At 42.5% G+C, this 14,900-nt stretch overlaps 1 protein-coding gene across 4 annotated transcripts in view; it reads right to left on the bottom strand.

The window, feature by feature from the left end:
- Positions 1-14,400, bottom strand: part of LOC130248976 (cytochrome P450 7B1) — a 124,949-nt gene extending 110,549 nt beyond the window's left edge. Inside the window, exon 1 of one of the 4 annotated variants that reach the window (XM_056483214.1) lies at positions 14,170-14,400. Coding sequence is in view for 2 of the 4 variants with exons in the window: in XM_056483210.1 (XP_056339185.1) it covers positions 14,170-14,267 (98 nt within the window). In the remaining 2 variants the exon portion in view is untranslated. The remainder of the gene's footprint in view (positions 1-14,169) is intronic. The other 3 variants (XM_056483210.1, XM_056483211.1, XM_056483213.1) reach the window with 3 other exon arrangements.
- Positions 14,401-14,900: the final 500 nt, after the last annotated feature.

Below are 14,900 nucleotides of genomic sequence, written 5' to 3'. Positions count from 1 at the left end.
TTTATCAAAATTTGTGGAAAATCTCAAATGTCTAAAGTAATGCCAAAAATTCACGTTGAGTGTTGCAACAATATAAAGTCTGATAAGGGTCTGTTATCACTTGTTAACTGCTTTGACATAAGATTAGAAGAATTAAAGGTCTAAAAGCTAGAAAATTCCAGCTGTAGTAGTTTTTTTTATAAGAAAGAAGCACAGAAAAAAGCAAAAGGGATTTGAGATAAAGAAAAACCTGCTAGACTGAATGACAGAGAAAACTGCCAGAAAAATCAAGGAAGACCTAAATGCACTAATTTTTTACTCTGTCTAAAACTGTTGAAAATCAGTTTGATCAGGCAGTCAAGAAGATTACGCTGATGTCAAGGCAATGACAGAATTATATAAATGAAGATAATAGCAATGGCTCTAATCTCTTCCCTGGGTGAAACAACGAGTCCTGCAGAAGGCAGGTATGGCAGAAAAGTAAAGAAGCTTTCAAGCTACTCTCAATAAAGTCAAAGAAAATAAGGGACTACAGTAGAGCTCAAGGGAAAAACTTCAAGTAAGAGAAAATAAATCATCCCAATGTATCTTGATTTAACATAAACCCAGTGAAATTTTTAAACATCAGTAATTTAAAATATTGGTTAATAAACTCTATTAGGTTGAATATAAATTTTCTTCAAAAGCTAGAGCACAGGTCAACCCAAGACTCAAGGAGCTGTCTCCTTTTAGATACACTCAACTAATAGCTGCCATCTCATTTCTGAATTTGAAATTAATTCACAAATTTCACAAAAACTTATGCTAGCCTCATGCTGAAAATAATTATACGATTCTGGGGCAGATGAGTACTTAGGTTGATGTTCAATACAGTAAGCAAGACTTGGGGAGGAGGATGGAGACAAATTGGAAATTGGGAAAGCACAGAGCCTTTGTAAAGGGCAAGTGTTGAAGTCCTCACCCCTTAGGTCTGCAGAAGTGACAGGGTCCTGGCATGAGCTGAGCTGTTAGGGAAGTAACAATACAAGTTGTGAACTGAGATGGCAAGGGATCAGCCACAACCACAGGACAGGGCAGAAGGCTGGATGAAATTTGTCTTCCTGATGCATGCTGACCATCCTAATTTCATTATTTTATTCTTTCTACTGCTGACTGGAGATGCACTCCATCACTACCTGCTTTCAAGTTTCATCCCATCAATTGAGAAATCCCACACAAGGAAAACAGAGAGGAAATCAAGGGCAATTAGAGGCACTGGGCGTTAAGGAGTCACTCGTTTGCTGACAGCTACATTGAAGATCCATGAGGAATTGCCAGGTGACTTACCAACAAAAGCTCTTCATTTTTTTGTTGTCATTTTGTCCACAGAAAATCCTCTTACAGGTTCCAGTGTGAAAAAAGCAATTAGCAAAACTCACTCAAATGAAAAAAAAAAAAGAGTATCATTAGCCTAGCTTACCCACTGAGCATAGCAATGAGAATTCATGGAGACAATTACTAAAGAGCACAATGAATTTTGTGAATAGTAAAAAAAAGTGAACTGAGAAATCAGATCAAAAAAAGTACTCTAATATCTAGTAGAAACAAAAGGGATGATAGAAAACATAAAGCCTGCTGAAAAAGTGAGGAGTGATAAATACAGACTTTATCCTTTAGTGACACAAATCTAGTGCTACGCAGCAGCCAAACTCTGCAGTCAGGTTGTAATGATTATGAAAAGATTGCAAAAGAGCCTAAGAACCTTACCTATATGATGCAATCCAACTGTGCTGGTTGCTGCCCCTAAACAGAGCAATTCTGAGAAATTCAGCACGCAAACTCTTATTTACTGAGGCTGCTTTGACCAACCCAACCCCGGAAAATGAAAGAGATGTCCACTTCCAAATGAAACAGACTGCCCAAGGATGGGCAAGATGCCCATTCCTGTAAGTGTTCAAAGTCAGGTTGGATGGGGCTTTGAGGAACCTGATCTAGTGAAGGGTATCCCTGTCCATGACAGGAGAGCTGGAGTAGATGTTCTTTAAGGCCTATTCCAACCCAAACCAACCTATGGTTCCATGCTGACTTGCACTAAAATTCATACTTCAGCAGGCAATTAACTAATCTATCCCTTCCACAATCTTAAGAAATCTACCAGCTGCCAGGAGCAGGAAAGAGTTTCTAGCACCCTGCTACCTTTAAGGAGATGATTTGATATTTGCCACAAAAAGTAAAAAGAAGGGTCAGACACGTCAAGGCTGAAGATGCACCTGGGACTAGCTAGGATACCAAAGGTATAAATGGCCACTTATGGTAACAGCAGGGATTTTGTCACCCAGAGCCTTGGATCCTGACCACTGAACAAAAGCTATGGGAGTGAAAACGGCCTGCACATGTGGGAATCCTAGGGCAGTCTTCACTTTGGAATCCACCACCATCACAGCACACATGGGGATTTCCATCTTTGTCACCTCCAACACTGCAGTCATTCACTGAGAACTGAGCCAGCTGTGCACTTTTCAATACAGTGACCAAAGGATCAAAACCATATCTCTGTAGGATATTTCCAGCACCACCTATTACCTACTAAGTTGCAACTATATTCACATACAGAAGGGTTTTTTTCACCTGGTCTAACAACAGAAACTATCTGATGTTCCAAATCAGCACACACTACTTGTGCTAAAAACAATTACAAGAAAAATTTTCCTAGGCTGTCATGTTGATGAAACCGACTGTATCACTACAATTTAAACAGCTTTATACCTCACATTTCTACTGGGCACAGTGCATTTGAGAAGAGTGCATCTGGAACAGCTGCAACACAATTTGGAGGCATGAGATAACACATATGCCTGACTCCTAAACTATAGTCTCAGAGATATTATTAATAGCAAAATATGCTGAAATAGTGTGCAAAACAAAACAAACAAGATTTTCTTTATGTCGAAGCAAAAAAATGAAGCACTGGTTCTCTGGTTCCGTTTGAATTATCTCTGGCTTTCACAGTCTTTGTTAAAAGAACTGGCTGATCATTTTCCCAAAACAGTGAAGCAAGCATGCAATGCAAAGTCCACAGAGCAGCAGCAGCAGGCAGCATACATAAATTGGTCCACCCAAACATTCTTGGCAGTGGAAGAGAAAGTATAAAAAGCACGTTGCTTCAGTCCACACTAAATTTCCATTGATACACAAGTAAAGATGTGTCAGATGAGCCTGCCTACACCTTTAAGCAAGTATTTATTTGCAACAGCAGTATTTAAAACTTGGAGCAGGAGATGATCTTGTTTGTTTGTACTGGACAACATCTCACGATATTTTTCATAACATTTGCTTAAATCTTTTCAATGTTTAAAAGGATATATACATCCACTAGTGAGAGTGAACCCACCTCTTTTCTAAAAGTGAAAACAGAATGGTAAGAACATCCCTCAAATTAAAAAAATAAACCAAAGGCAGGACATCCTTCCATGCACAGCTGTGTTCAAACACAATTTAATATAGCTAATGCAGGAGATGTTGCAAAGGACTAGACTATGTGGGAAGTAAGACTGAATGGGTGACAATAACTGCGCTCTATTAAACTTGGGTTTCCAAGAGAGAAACACAAAGCTTTCCTTCTGGAAAAGAGATCACAAAGGCAGGAAACCTCAACTTTCTTTTGAGCCCAACAGATCTCAGCATTGTCTTATTTTAGCTTCTTACCACTGAACAGACACAGCCCGCACAGTTTTATTTTAAAGTCTTCATAACAACAGATTTTTAAGGCTCTAAATTTATTATAGTTGATGTGGTTCTGTGTGAGGAAGTCCAAAGGTTGTGAAAAAAGTCCCTTCACTCATAACGTGGTAATACCAAGTAGGATCTAGCAGTGTTTTCACTACCTAAGATGCAAGAAACTAAACAGCTTATAGAAGAAAAAATAATTCTGACTCATTCACATATGCAAGAATTCTTTGAAACTTGATTATCATTTTTGTATCTTAAAGCAGCAATGCCAGAAATTGAGCTGTGTGTTCAACCACAAAACCAGACACTGCTCGAGCAGCTGTTTCCCAAGCCACTGAACACTGACATACAGGGAGAACCTCTCCAGTCCTGCTGGGAACAATTCTGTGTCGTGCCTCAACAGTGACAGGTAATTTAACCTGGCTTTAAAGGATACTACATGCAAGCTGCTAGGACACAAACTTCAAGTTTCCCTCATTTGGTCCTCAGAAGGAGCCCAGGCTCTGATCCCAGCTGATTGCCCTTGTTCCAGGGCCTAGAAATGAATCACCATCAGTCACAGCTACTGTGATGGCAACTGTCACTGCGAGGCCTGAACATCTTTTGTGTAGTCAGGCACTATGGGCTCCATTTCACCAGCAGATACACACATCTAAACCCCACTGCTGTTCACTCAGAATCTTTCAGGCATGTACTTAAGGTTAAAAAGAGCACTGCATACAAGCCAGCTCTCACAGTACTTTCATTTTTCCTCCCAAACACCAATTCAGTGGGTTCATCATGTTTTACAATTGATTCTTGGATGACTCCTGAACTGAGAGACATTTTCACTTCTGGTACAGCTACACAGCTGCTACTTTTTAAACAGGAATCGCAGATGAACGTTGCAGCGCGGGCTCTGGCAACACGCCTCACCCTCAGCTGTAGGTCTAGGAAATTTGCTATTTAAGCAAAACAGCTACGCTGAAACTAACCTAGTCATCTTAAAAATCTTTTAAAAACATTTAAAAAAATCTGTTTCAACAGAATAATAGAAGTTTTTGAGAGGGATATGGAGGAAACACATGATGCAGTGGAAATAATTTACAAATACTGGTACCTACCAAAACATACGTATATCTTCCATGGACATTTTTCTGTCTTAATGAAGTGTAAGTCTGAGCTGAGTAAATACTGCAGATCAGTTCCTGAACAACTGGAAGAAAAAATTAGGCCTTGTCATCAATCCACTCTTTGAGCTATTTTCAGAGAAGTTTCCCAAATGTGACTACCAAAGCTTCTCATGCTGAAAAACCAGCTGGAGAGAATTAGCATGGCTATGATCTCTCTCAAACCAGACACTCTGAAGAGGAGCTATTGTAACCTGAAAAACCAGGCCAGCACTGAAGGAGAGAACACAGAGCAGTACTTTCCAGCTAGGGATGCAATGACCAAACACTACTGTAGCATCAGGTGAGTGGACCAGCAATGGAAGTCACTCAAATTCTCTCTGAGGAGATACTAGAAATTGTCCTTCTTTCCTAAGCATTCTGCTTTTGGTAACCTGGTTAAATGGCAGTTTCTAAAAATACCTTTTTATTTTCCTTGGGGCCCTATTAGAAAGCTGGAGACTGTCTCTCTGAAGCCCTCAGAGACTACAGAATTACACTGTGACAAAGGGGCAGATCCACCCTTTTGCTGGCATGCATACAGAGGGAGAGAAAGACTACAAAAAGACTGAAAAACTGACTTCTTCATCAGTTCTGTCCACGGTGTTTTAACAGCAATAGTTTTCTCATGTTAAGGAATATATGGGTTCCTTTCGTTTTTGGTTTTGGTTTTTATTTTTTTAGATAAACAGAGCTGCCAGAACTAATAATTGCAAAACTTCTGCATTCTCTCACCATGCTGAAATGAGACTGTAATTTTTTTCTAAATACTTTATCACTTCAAAAATATGGAAATTTTCTATGATCTTTCTTTTAACATTTCATTCAAAAATTTCTAATTTTGTTCAAATAATTTTAGATAGGGCAAGTTACATAAAAATTTGTCATGCCCACTCAGAAGAAATCTGGGGAACGATCTTATGAGAAACATTCAATGGGGTAAAGAAAGAGCACGCCACTAAGCAGTTTGCTGATTTTTTGGGGGAGTCACAATAAATTAGACAACCACACTCAGCAGTGCTGCACTCTGCCTTAGCCATCAGAAGCACACTGACACATGCAAGTAAGAGCTCAAAGGGTGCAGAGTAAGGCTGTCAGCAAGGAAAATGAGTAGCTTGTGACAAACACACACAGGCTCTCTGACAGACCCCTGGGAAGGAGACATTTCTTCAACCACCCACTATGGACATGAGCCTATAAAGTGCAGTGCTGGAGTCCAGGTTTTCACTGCAGTGTCAGAAAGGGGAAGCTGGATGGTGGAGAGGGTACTCTTGTAATACCTCATTTTAGCTTCATTTTGCTCATCTGTTCTTCCTTCACGTGCCTCCACAGGCTTGAGCAGACCCCTTTGCCAGGACTCCATGCATATTCTCCAAAATCAACAGGAACGCATCCATTGCATTCAGCTAGAACCTCCTACCACTAGGCCTACAGTATGAGAGAGCATTATTTTTTTAAGAGAATTGGAATATTGCTTAGGAAACTACAAGATTAAATCATGAGAAGCACAACCATAGCATTTTTGTGCTGATTTGAATTACGAATAGAAAGTACGAGCAGTTAAGAGGAAACAAGATATGTTCTATACAAGAGCCAAGATTTTTTTTTTCCTGACATGTGCCAAACAAGGAGAAGAAACAGAAGAATCTGGCACCATTAAAAACAGTTTGTGGAGAAAAGGACTGAATATCTACAGCCAAGATCCATGTGGTTTGTAAAGAGGAAACTTTTGTTTTATGGGACTCTCAGTCAGCCAAAATTCTCCCAGACGGCATGCAAATGGATATTAGCCTAAAATCCTACATGCTTCTTGTAAAAGGATCAGTAAATGATGGAGAAAGAAAAAGAACACTACTGAAGTTTGAAATCAGAATTCAAAATCTGCCTCATGGTTGAAAAAGTTAGTTTACCAGACAGCTATAATGTCATACATATATGGTAAATGTCTTGGAAAGAAAAGGCAGCAAGTTAAAGCACAAAACTAGAAGTCAGGAAAATGTGTTCCAAGTCTGGCTCCACTACCAAGAAGATCTATAAAACTTGGATAAAAGAGAAAAAGACTGCCAACTTAACAGTGAGATTTTCCTTAACTTCATATAGTGTATTAACATTGCACGTATGCTGTTTCTTTTAGCTTCTGTATTTCCCCCACTCTCTGGCATTATGATGCACTAAGTTAAATAAGTGACTAAATGGAGTGCTAAGAACAGTTATACTACTTTATCAAACAAGTCCTTCCCAACTTCTTAATCAAAACACTTGACTGGAAAAAAAAAAACCAAAAAAAAAAACCAGAAAACAAAAGAAAAAAAAAAAAAAAAGCCCACCAAAAAACACCCAAAAATTTTATACGGGACCATAATTCTCATAACTGAGCAGAACATTAAACCAGCTGGCACAATCCAACAACTTAGCTGACTACTGCAAAAAAACTGCAAAAATACAATACCTAAAATTGTATCTCAGCATATAGGAGAAAGGGATGAACAGGCAACAGCTCCTCAGCACATGTTGAGCAGTTATACCATGTAAGAATTCTTTTCAGCATCTCTGACAACTCTCTAAATGCCCAGTGAAGCATTTTTCTGTGTTATCTATAAATCGAGAGACCACTGGCCTCCAATTTACAGTAGGAGAACTAAGGAGGAGTCACAAGCAAGACTGCAAGCTTGGGACTTAGTGAAGTCCCTGGATCCCAGTGAAGTCACTCCTTCCTGGGGGAGCTAAGATCCAGGTAGCTTAATGAGACTCCAGGGAGTCCTGCAGTTGCTGATGATGCAGCTCTCTAGTTACATCACCAATTATTAAACACATCAGGGGTAAATTTCACCATCATGCTTAAAGGACACGTAGTTCATAGCTCACATCAGTTGACACTAGGATTACAATTTGCCCCCTTTTGTCTTCCTTCACACCAGCCTTTATTTGTAATGTTACAGCTAACATTTGCCAACCAGCTTGCTTTCCTCTTCTAAATATAGTGGTAAGCATGAATATAATTTTTGAAGCACTGTGCATTCACTTGGGTTGTCCTCTTTCATACCTTTGGGACTATCAGCTTGGAAGAAGAGCAGAAGGGTTAATTGTTCAGAACTTTCTGTAAGCACTGTGTTTGTATACAGTGCTCTACAGGGACACTCCGTGCTTCCTGTTGCACTGGGATAATAAAAATAAATAATTGCTGAAAGCAATTCCCTTTAATTCTCACCCTGTAATTTTATTTGCTCTAAAGAATAAAGAACAGAAGAAAGCAAAATCAATAATTACAAGGGGAAAAAAATGGTAGGCTCTTTCAACAAAAAACACAGTATAAACTATGTATTTTAGTCAGAAACCAGAACCTAGCAGTTCTTATTGCCACTAAAAATATTTCCACCTCTCATACATATACATTTACCAGGATGGCATCTACTGATGGTTTCTGGATGCTAATCAAGACCAGACCAGGTATAAACTATAAAGCTGAACAACCCCCAACAAAGTAGGTCAAGAAAACTGGGAAGGAAGGGAAACTGTTGCTAGGTGGCAGTGTACCTTAAGCAAAGAATTCTGTAAATCACAGATTATCAGGAAGGTTCATTATCTTCTAAAAGAGGTCTCATCTTTAGTGTCATCTTCAAAGTACTGGTAGGAAGTGGAACTCAAAATGCAGGCTACAAATCAGAAGGATAGAAGCAGCACAAAAAAAAAAAAAAAAAAAAAAAAAAAAAAAAGAAAGAAAGAAAGAAAAAGAAAAACCTTTCTTGAAACACACTACTGTGCAAGACCCATGATGTAATGGCTGTCGAGGTCTATTAGAGCCATAAGAAAAACCAACAGCCTGTGAGTGGAGACTTGCACACCTTGAGAAGGTTATGGTTTTGCTGACTTCAATTTATTCTACCTTCACTTAAGGTCTGACCAGTAGAAACAAGCAAAGGAAAAAGCTTCTACCACATCTTGGCACAGCAGTGAACAGTTGACAGAAAACCCAAGTGTGATGGTGAGAAAGAAAGGTTTCCTAAGGCTACTTAAGAAACAGAACTGTTACTTTTCTGCCTTAAACTGTTTCAGTCTTCAGTCCTTTTCAGAGTGGAGTAAGAGGGGACAATGACAGTAAACAAGGGGAGGTCATGAAAACATGTGCACTCCCTAGAGGTCCAATCAAAAGAATGGAGAAGGCCTCTGCAGAAGGCCAAGGTACGAAGCAAGAGGCCAGATTTTTCTGGTATCCTTCTATCTGTCCTTCCTGATGTTCCCTCCAACTGAAAACTACCTTAACATATTGCCTAAATTAGCAGAAGTGGTAAAAAAGACAGGCTGATGACATCTTGTGAACTACAATTCGCTTGGTAAGAGAGCTGTTAGCAAGCTCACAGCTTGTCACAGAGAAGGATAAGATGTTCTTGAAGGCAAAGACAAAATCTATATTTTTTTCAACAATATCTGTCTGGGTTCAAGAGAGCAATTTTGGGGAAAAGTATCTTAGATTAATGTAATTGTATAGATCAGAGGTATTTTAAAATATAGAATAAAAGGGTAAAATGAAAGGCAGTTTGCTTCACCAAGGCTTTAAATTCGTAACTCAGGTCACAGCAAAATCCCTTCTGAGAAATGCATCATGCAATTCTTCTTATTTTAACTTCAATCTACAATTATACTGTTTAAGTTTGGAGGTTTTTTAATACCATGTTCTGATGCACAGAAACTGGTTAGAAACAATAAATTAGAAGGTACATGTCCCATCTAATGCAGCATGGAAATTCCTATACTGCTGTAAAGTAAAACCCACAACATTTGCCACATATCATAGCACTCCTCACAAGCAATCCTGACCGTGAAGAGCAATCCTAAAAATTAAAATATCAACCCTACAAACCTACAGAATCATGGAATGGTTTGGATTAGAAGGGACCTTAAGGATCAACTAGTTCCAAATCCCTGCCATGAGCTGGGCTCCCTTCCACTAGACCAGGTAGTTTAAAGCCCCATCCAACCTGGCCTGGAACACTTACAGGGATGGGGCAGACACAGAGGTTTCTCTGGGAAACCTCTTTCAGTGCTCATCACATAAGGAATTTCCTCCTATTATGTGATGTAAATCTACCTTCTTCCATTTTAAACAAATAGAATTGAAGAGTAAGTAATTTTTACAAATTGATGCAGCTCACATCAGATGTGTGTTAACTTTCCAAGTAGTTATAAACCTCTGACGAGGAACCTTTTTCCAGGTTCAGTCTGTATTTTCTTTATCTGAAAAACTTTGGGATGCAAACCTTAGGAGGAGTATTCAATTTCAACAGATAAATAGGGACACAACAATCTTTGTTCCACTTCTCTCCACCATCCTCTTCCACTAAGGCAGTGGTTTTATTCTGTGGTCAGCCTGAGCTGCTTCTTCCTAATAATTTGCAGCATCTGCTTTTCAATGAGGGAGTCAGAGAATATCCCAGCCTTTTCCACAAATTGTTGGTTACAATATGTAACCATTTTCAGTCATGGACAGGCAATGAACACTAGCAGCCAAAAATATGCATCAATTTGAGCAAGAAAAAGTGAAATAGTACTACAACTATGGAAGTTAGCAGGAGACAGTCCCTGGAGAACTTAAGGACCCTTCTCTGACTTGGGCAGCATCACTGCTGGAAGACAAACGGGAGTTAGCTTCATCTGACACTTCAACTCCTGCTCCATGAAACTGTGTACAGCTAGTGAAAAAACAGTTTGAAAACACCAAAAGAAAACCACAATAAAGCTGGGGCTGAGGTAAGACATTTTATGAAGGCAAAAGAGAATAATCTGTAATAATAGAATAGAATAGAATAGAATAGAATAATCTAGTCTCCAGGCTAGGAAATCACCAACTTTTGCCATAGCAGAAATACTTTTGTGCAACAGCAAAAAGAACTGCTCTCTGGAGAAAACACATTCCCCAGCAAACAGCCTAGATAGGCTTGTCTTCATTCAGCCAGTAAGAGGGAGATCTCTCTTAGCATGCAGAAGGCACTGAGACTCATTTGACATTGAGTTTAATTCAAACTAATTTTCTCTGTGATTACAGAAACTTTTGTTCTACTTCTGTTTCTTCACCATCTGTGATACAAAACCTGGCAAAGACTCCAATTAGTTTCCTTTGTGTTATTACTGCCATAAGCACTCAAATGATAAGCAGTTATACAAAAGGAAATTCCTCTTCCTTTCTACTCTATCTCTGAGAAAACTGGTACCGAACTCACCCTCAAACCTTGCAATGCCAGGTTACATCAACTGCATTACAGAAAAAGGCAACAGCAGATTAAGTCAATACACCACCTTTTCTCCTCCAGTAATGCTTCAGCCTGAGAGGAAACAGAGGGGAAGCACCTTATACCAAAAAAGGTGAAATCCTGTAACATCTGCTCAAGGAGCATAAGTGATGGATTTGGAAAGTTCTCTTCTCCAGGATACACAAACTCTCATTATGCTCCTAGATATGTAACTCTCAGGAGCCACAAAGGTGGCTGTGCTTCACCTCACTCAAGTAGAACAGAGGCATCACCCAGCAAAACAAACAGAACTCTGAAGTGCAAGTTAGTGGTGTTTATTTACTTACTTAAGCACTTCATTTGTATATACACACACTTGCCTACTGTAGTGATCTTGATGGAATCCATGCAGGGCTGTGGTTAAGATGTCAAGTTTGATCATTCTGCTAAAGCTTATCTTGGTATCTTAAACACATCAAGGCCCTTATACAGGGTTTGCACACTGCTACAAGCATACCAACACTAAGGCAATGTATTAACTTATATAAGAGCACACACATGCCTGAATTACCAACATTTCTTCTAGCATAGGCAAGCTCCACATTGTCTGCTCTTCTGTCCAAATGGCTATGATCCATGAAGAGAAATATAGCCTTGACTTTGGCATTTATTTATGGAGTAATCTCTCAATACTCCCTATGTCAACAAGTTCCCAAATGTTTACAGTGGATTCCTGAGGGAGGGTGGGGGTAGCCCACCTGCTGCAGGATTTGTCAGATTCAAATAGAAGAAAGGGAAAGAAGAAATCTGACAAGCAGAGGACACATGGGGATGGATAAACTGATAAGGGTCTGAAAAGTAAGTGGAGATCACAGACTTGCACCAAATCTGAGAAGCATGAACTAAGCTCAAACCCTGTTTTTTAATCCACTGCACCCTTAGAAAAGCTTTTCTTCCCACAGGTCATTAATGGCTGTTGAACATCAGCAGGCTGCTGCTAGATACCTCTACAGACCATGAACAACTTTTTTTCTTTTTTTATGCTAAAAGAAAAAGAATTAATTGCACATTTTACTGAAGCAGGATAGTACCTCAACACGAGCACCTTCTGCTGAGGGCTGTACCACACAGAAGTTGATGGGTTTTATCAACTGTTATTTGCAGTTGCTTGCTCGCTAGTGCTTTGTACAGTTGAGAAACAGCACAGGCTTTCAAGTAGTTAATTAATCAAACAGAAGTTTGGTTTTTGGGGAAAAAACAGTACACCTTCTTGTGAGGTCTTCTGTAAAACATCATTCTGCTGTGACACAAACATCTGAACCATTTTGCTGTAGACTCTAAAGAGTGCACTTGAAAAATTCTCCAGCATAATGGGAACAAAAATAATTCAAAATGGGTTCTTTGATCCTTTTCCCCTACCACTCACATCTGGCTAAAAACTTTACAACAGCTTTGCCTGTTTCCATTTTCAAAAACTCTGTCTTTTACAATTGTACTAGAGTTTAAACTAATGACAGGTACAATTTTATAATATGGCTGAGGAAATATAGTATCTTTTAGCCTTAAAAAGACACCCAATCCCATTTGCCTTCCAGCTCCCCTTTTGTTTTCTGTGATGCTCTTTAGGGAGCCAGACTGGCGGCAAACTACGCCTATAAAATTAGTTTTTATGTGTTTAACTCCCAGAATAAGTTCACAGAGGGTCAGATAAGCAACATGGAGGATGAGAAGGAGGAGGAATGACCTGCCGGGCAGCAGCTATTTCATAAACTGAGCTGAAGCATGAAGCAGCATCACAGACTATTCTGCCAAGTGGTTTATGTCACAGGATGACCCCACTCAAACATTGGGATGGATGTCTCAAGGAATGGATTGGACTCTCTAAGTTAAATCAAATACAATAATGGTTCCAAACCAAGCACCATGGAAATAACCCATCTCTGTTTACAGATGCCTTCTGGGATAAAAACACAAATTTTCACTGGTTTTCAATCCATTCTATGCATGGTTCCAAAGTTAGGGGTATTGGTCTAAAAATTGCCAGACTGCCTTTTAAACTTTTTTTAGAACCTAGTAGTGCAATTTATTTTTTGCATTTGTTTGTCTACGTCCTCCAAAATAGCTTACAATTAGGAAAAGTAACGGTTTACTATTCAAAATTACATCTATTATTTTCTACACGTGTCATTTTATGAATTAAAAATAAGCAAACAATCCAGTGAATATGATCCCTCCCCTTCTTCACTCCTCCGTCAGCCTTTACACACATTTATTCATCAGCTGCAGAAGGGACACTGAAGAGCATCAAGCATTGGCTTCACGTGTACAAGCATTTCACGTCACCAAGTGAAAAATACCTGGGAAAGCGCCAGTACATAAAGTAACAGGTATTCAGAAAGCATAGCTCCAGGGAGTGCTGCCTTTCCCCTCAAAAAAACCTGCACGCTCTTCTTGAAACGTCCCAGAACACGTGTGTACGTTCTTTGAGTTCATAGACCGTACACCTGGGAGAAACTAAAGGCACCAGTATGAGAAACGCTAGCAGAAGTCACTAGAAGGTCCATGGCCCGAGGTACTGGCACAGAGAAGGGCAGCGATGTCGCAACCCCGCGGCCGCAGGTGGGGCAGGAGCACGGCGGGGATCCGCCCGGGCCGCGCTGGGTCTGTCCCTGCCCGGGGCAGAGCTCACGCTCAGCGCTCAGCACCCCTCAGCCGCGGGCGCTCCCACATGCCGGACCGCACAGCTCCTCCCGGGGCACGGGACCCACCGCCCCGGCAGGCGAGGCCGCAGTCCCACGTGCCAGCGGCCGCCCCGCCCGAGGTCAGCACGGGAGCCGCCCCCCGCCGCACCTCGCCGGCGCTCCCTCACCGCGGCGGGCCCCGCGCCGGCCCGGCCGCCATCCCTGAGGGCCCGCCACCCCCGGGGCCGCCATCCCACCCCCGGGGCCGCCGCCCCCGGCCCGGCGGCGCTGATAGGGCGGCCCGGCGCGGAGGGGCGGGCGGAGAGCAGCGCGGCCCAATGCGCGGCTCGGCGGCGCCGCGCCCGCCCCGCAGCCGCGCTCCCCCGGCCCGGCCGTGCAGGAATGCGGCGGCCGCCCCCCGCCCGGTACCTTCTCCTCCTGCAGAGCACGCACACGGCCCAGAGCAGCAGCGCTGCGGCGGCGGCCGCCCCGCCGTAGGTGCCGAGCGGCAGCGTGTCGGGGCCCATGCCGGCGGCGCTCGCCTCGGCTGCTGCTGGTGCCTCGCCGCCGCCGGGGAGGAAAGTTTCGCCCGTCCTCTCGCTCCCGGCAGGAGAGGCGCCCGGCCGGCCGTCCCTCCCCGCCCACCCCGAACCCAGGGGGCTGGGTTTGGCTGCTCGGAGCCGGGCTTGGCGAGCGGGCCCGGTGCGACCCGGCCGGCTCCTCCCCGGGGAGCGCCCGGCGCGGGGAGGGTCGCGCCCGCCCGCCCCCGCGGCTTCCCGGCGGCGGAGGAGGGGGAGCCCCAGCCCTCGGCTTGCCGGGAAGAGGCTCCGGTGCGGCGGGAAGGTGCCCGCACGGAGACCCGGCAATGAGGAGGGGAATCTCAGTGCTCCCCGCCCTCAATCCCTTTCAGCCGTCACGGGAGGGTCTCGGTGCCCCGCAGACGAGGCTCGGTGGCGGAGTGGCCGTGGCGTGTCCCCAGTGCCATCGGTGCCGGACTCGGACAGGTAGCAGCTCTGGCAGCCCTTTGACCGCCGCTTGGTTTTGATACAGACACCCGATATGTGTCCGCTTAAAAAGCGAGGCAACATCGCATACCTTCATGAAACTTAGTATGAGGTACGATAAATGAGATACAAATAGCGAGGGTTGGGTATTAACGC

This window comes from Oenanthe melanoleuca, chromosome 2 (assembly GCF_029582105.1).
Source record: "Oenanthe melanoleuca isolate GR-GAL-2019-014 chromosome 2, OMel1.0, whole genome shotgun sequence".
Taxonomy (NCBI): domain Eukaryota; kingdom Metazoa; phylum Chordata; class Aves; order Passeriformes; family Muscicapidae; genus Oenanthe; species Oenanthe melanoleuca.
This window is presented reverse-complemented; position numbering and strand designations above follow the sequence as displayed.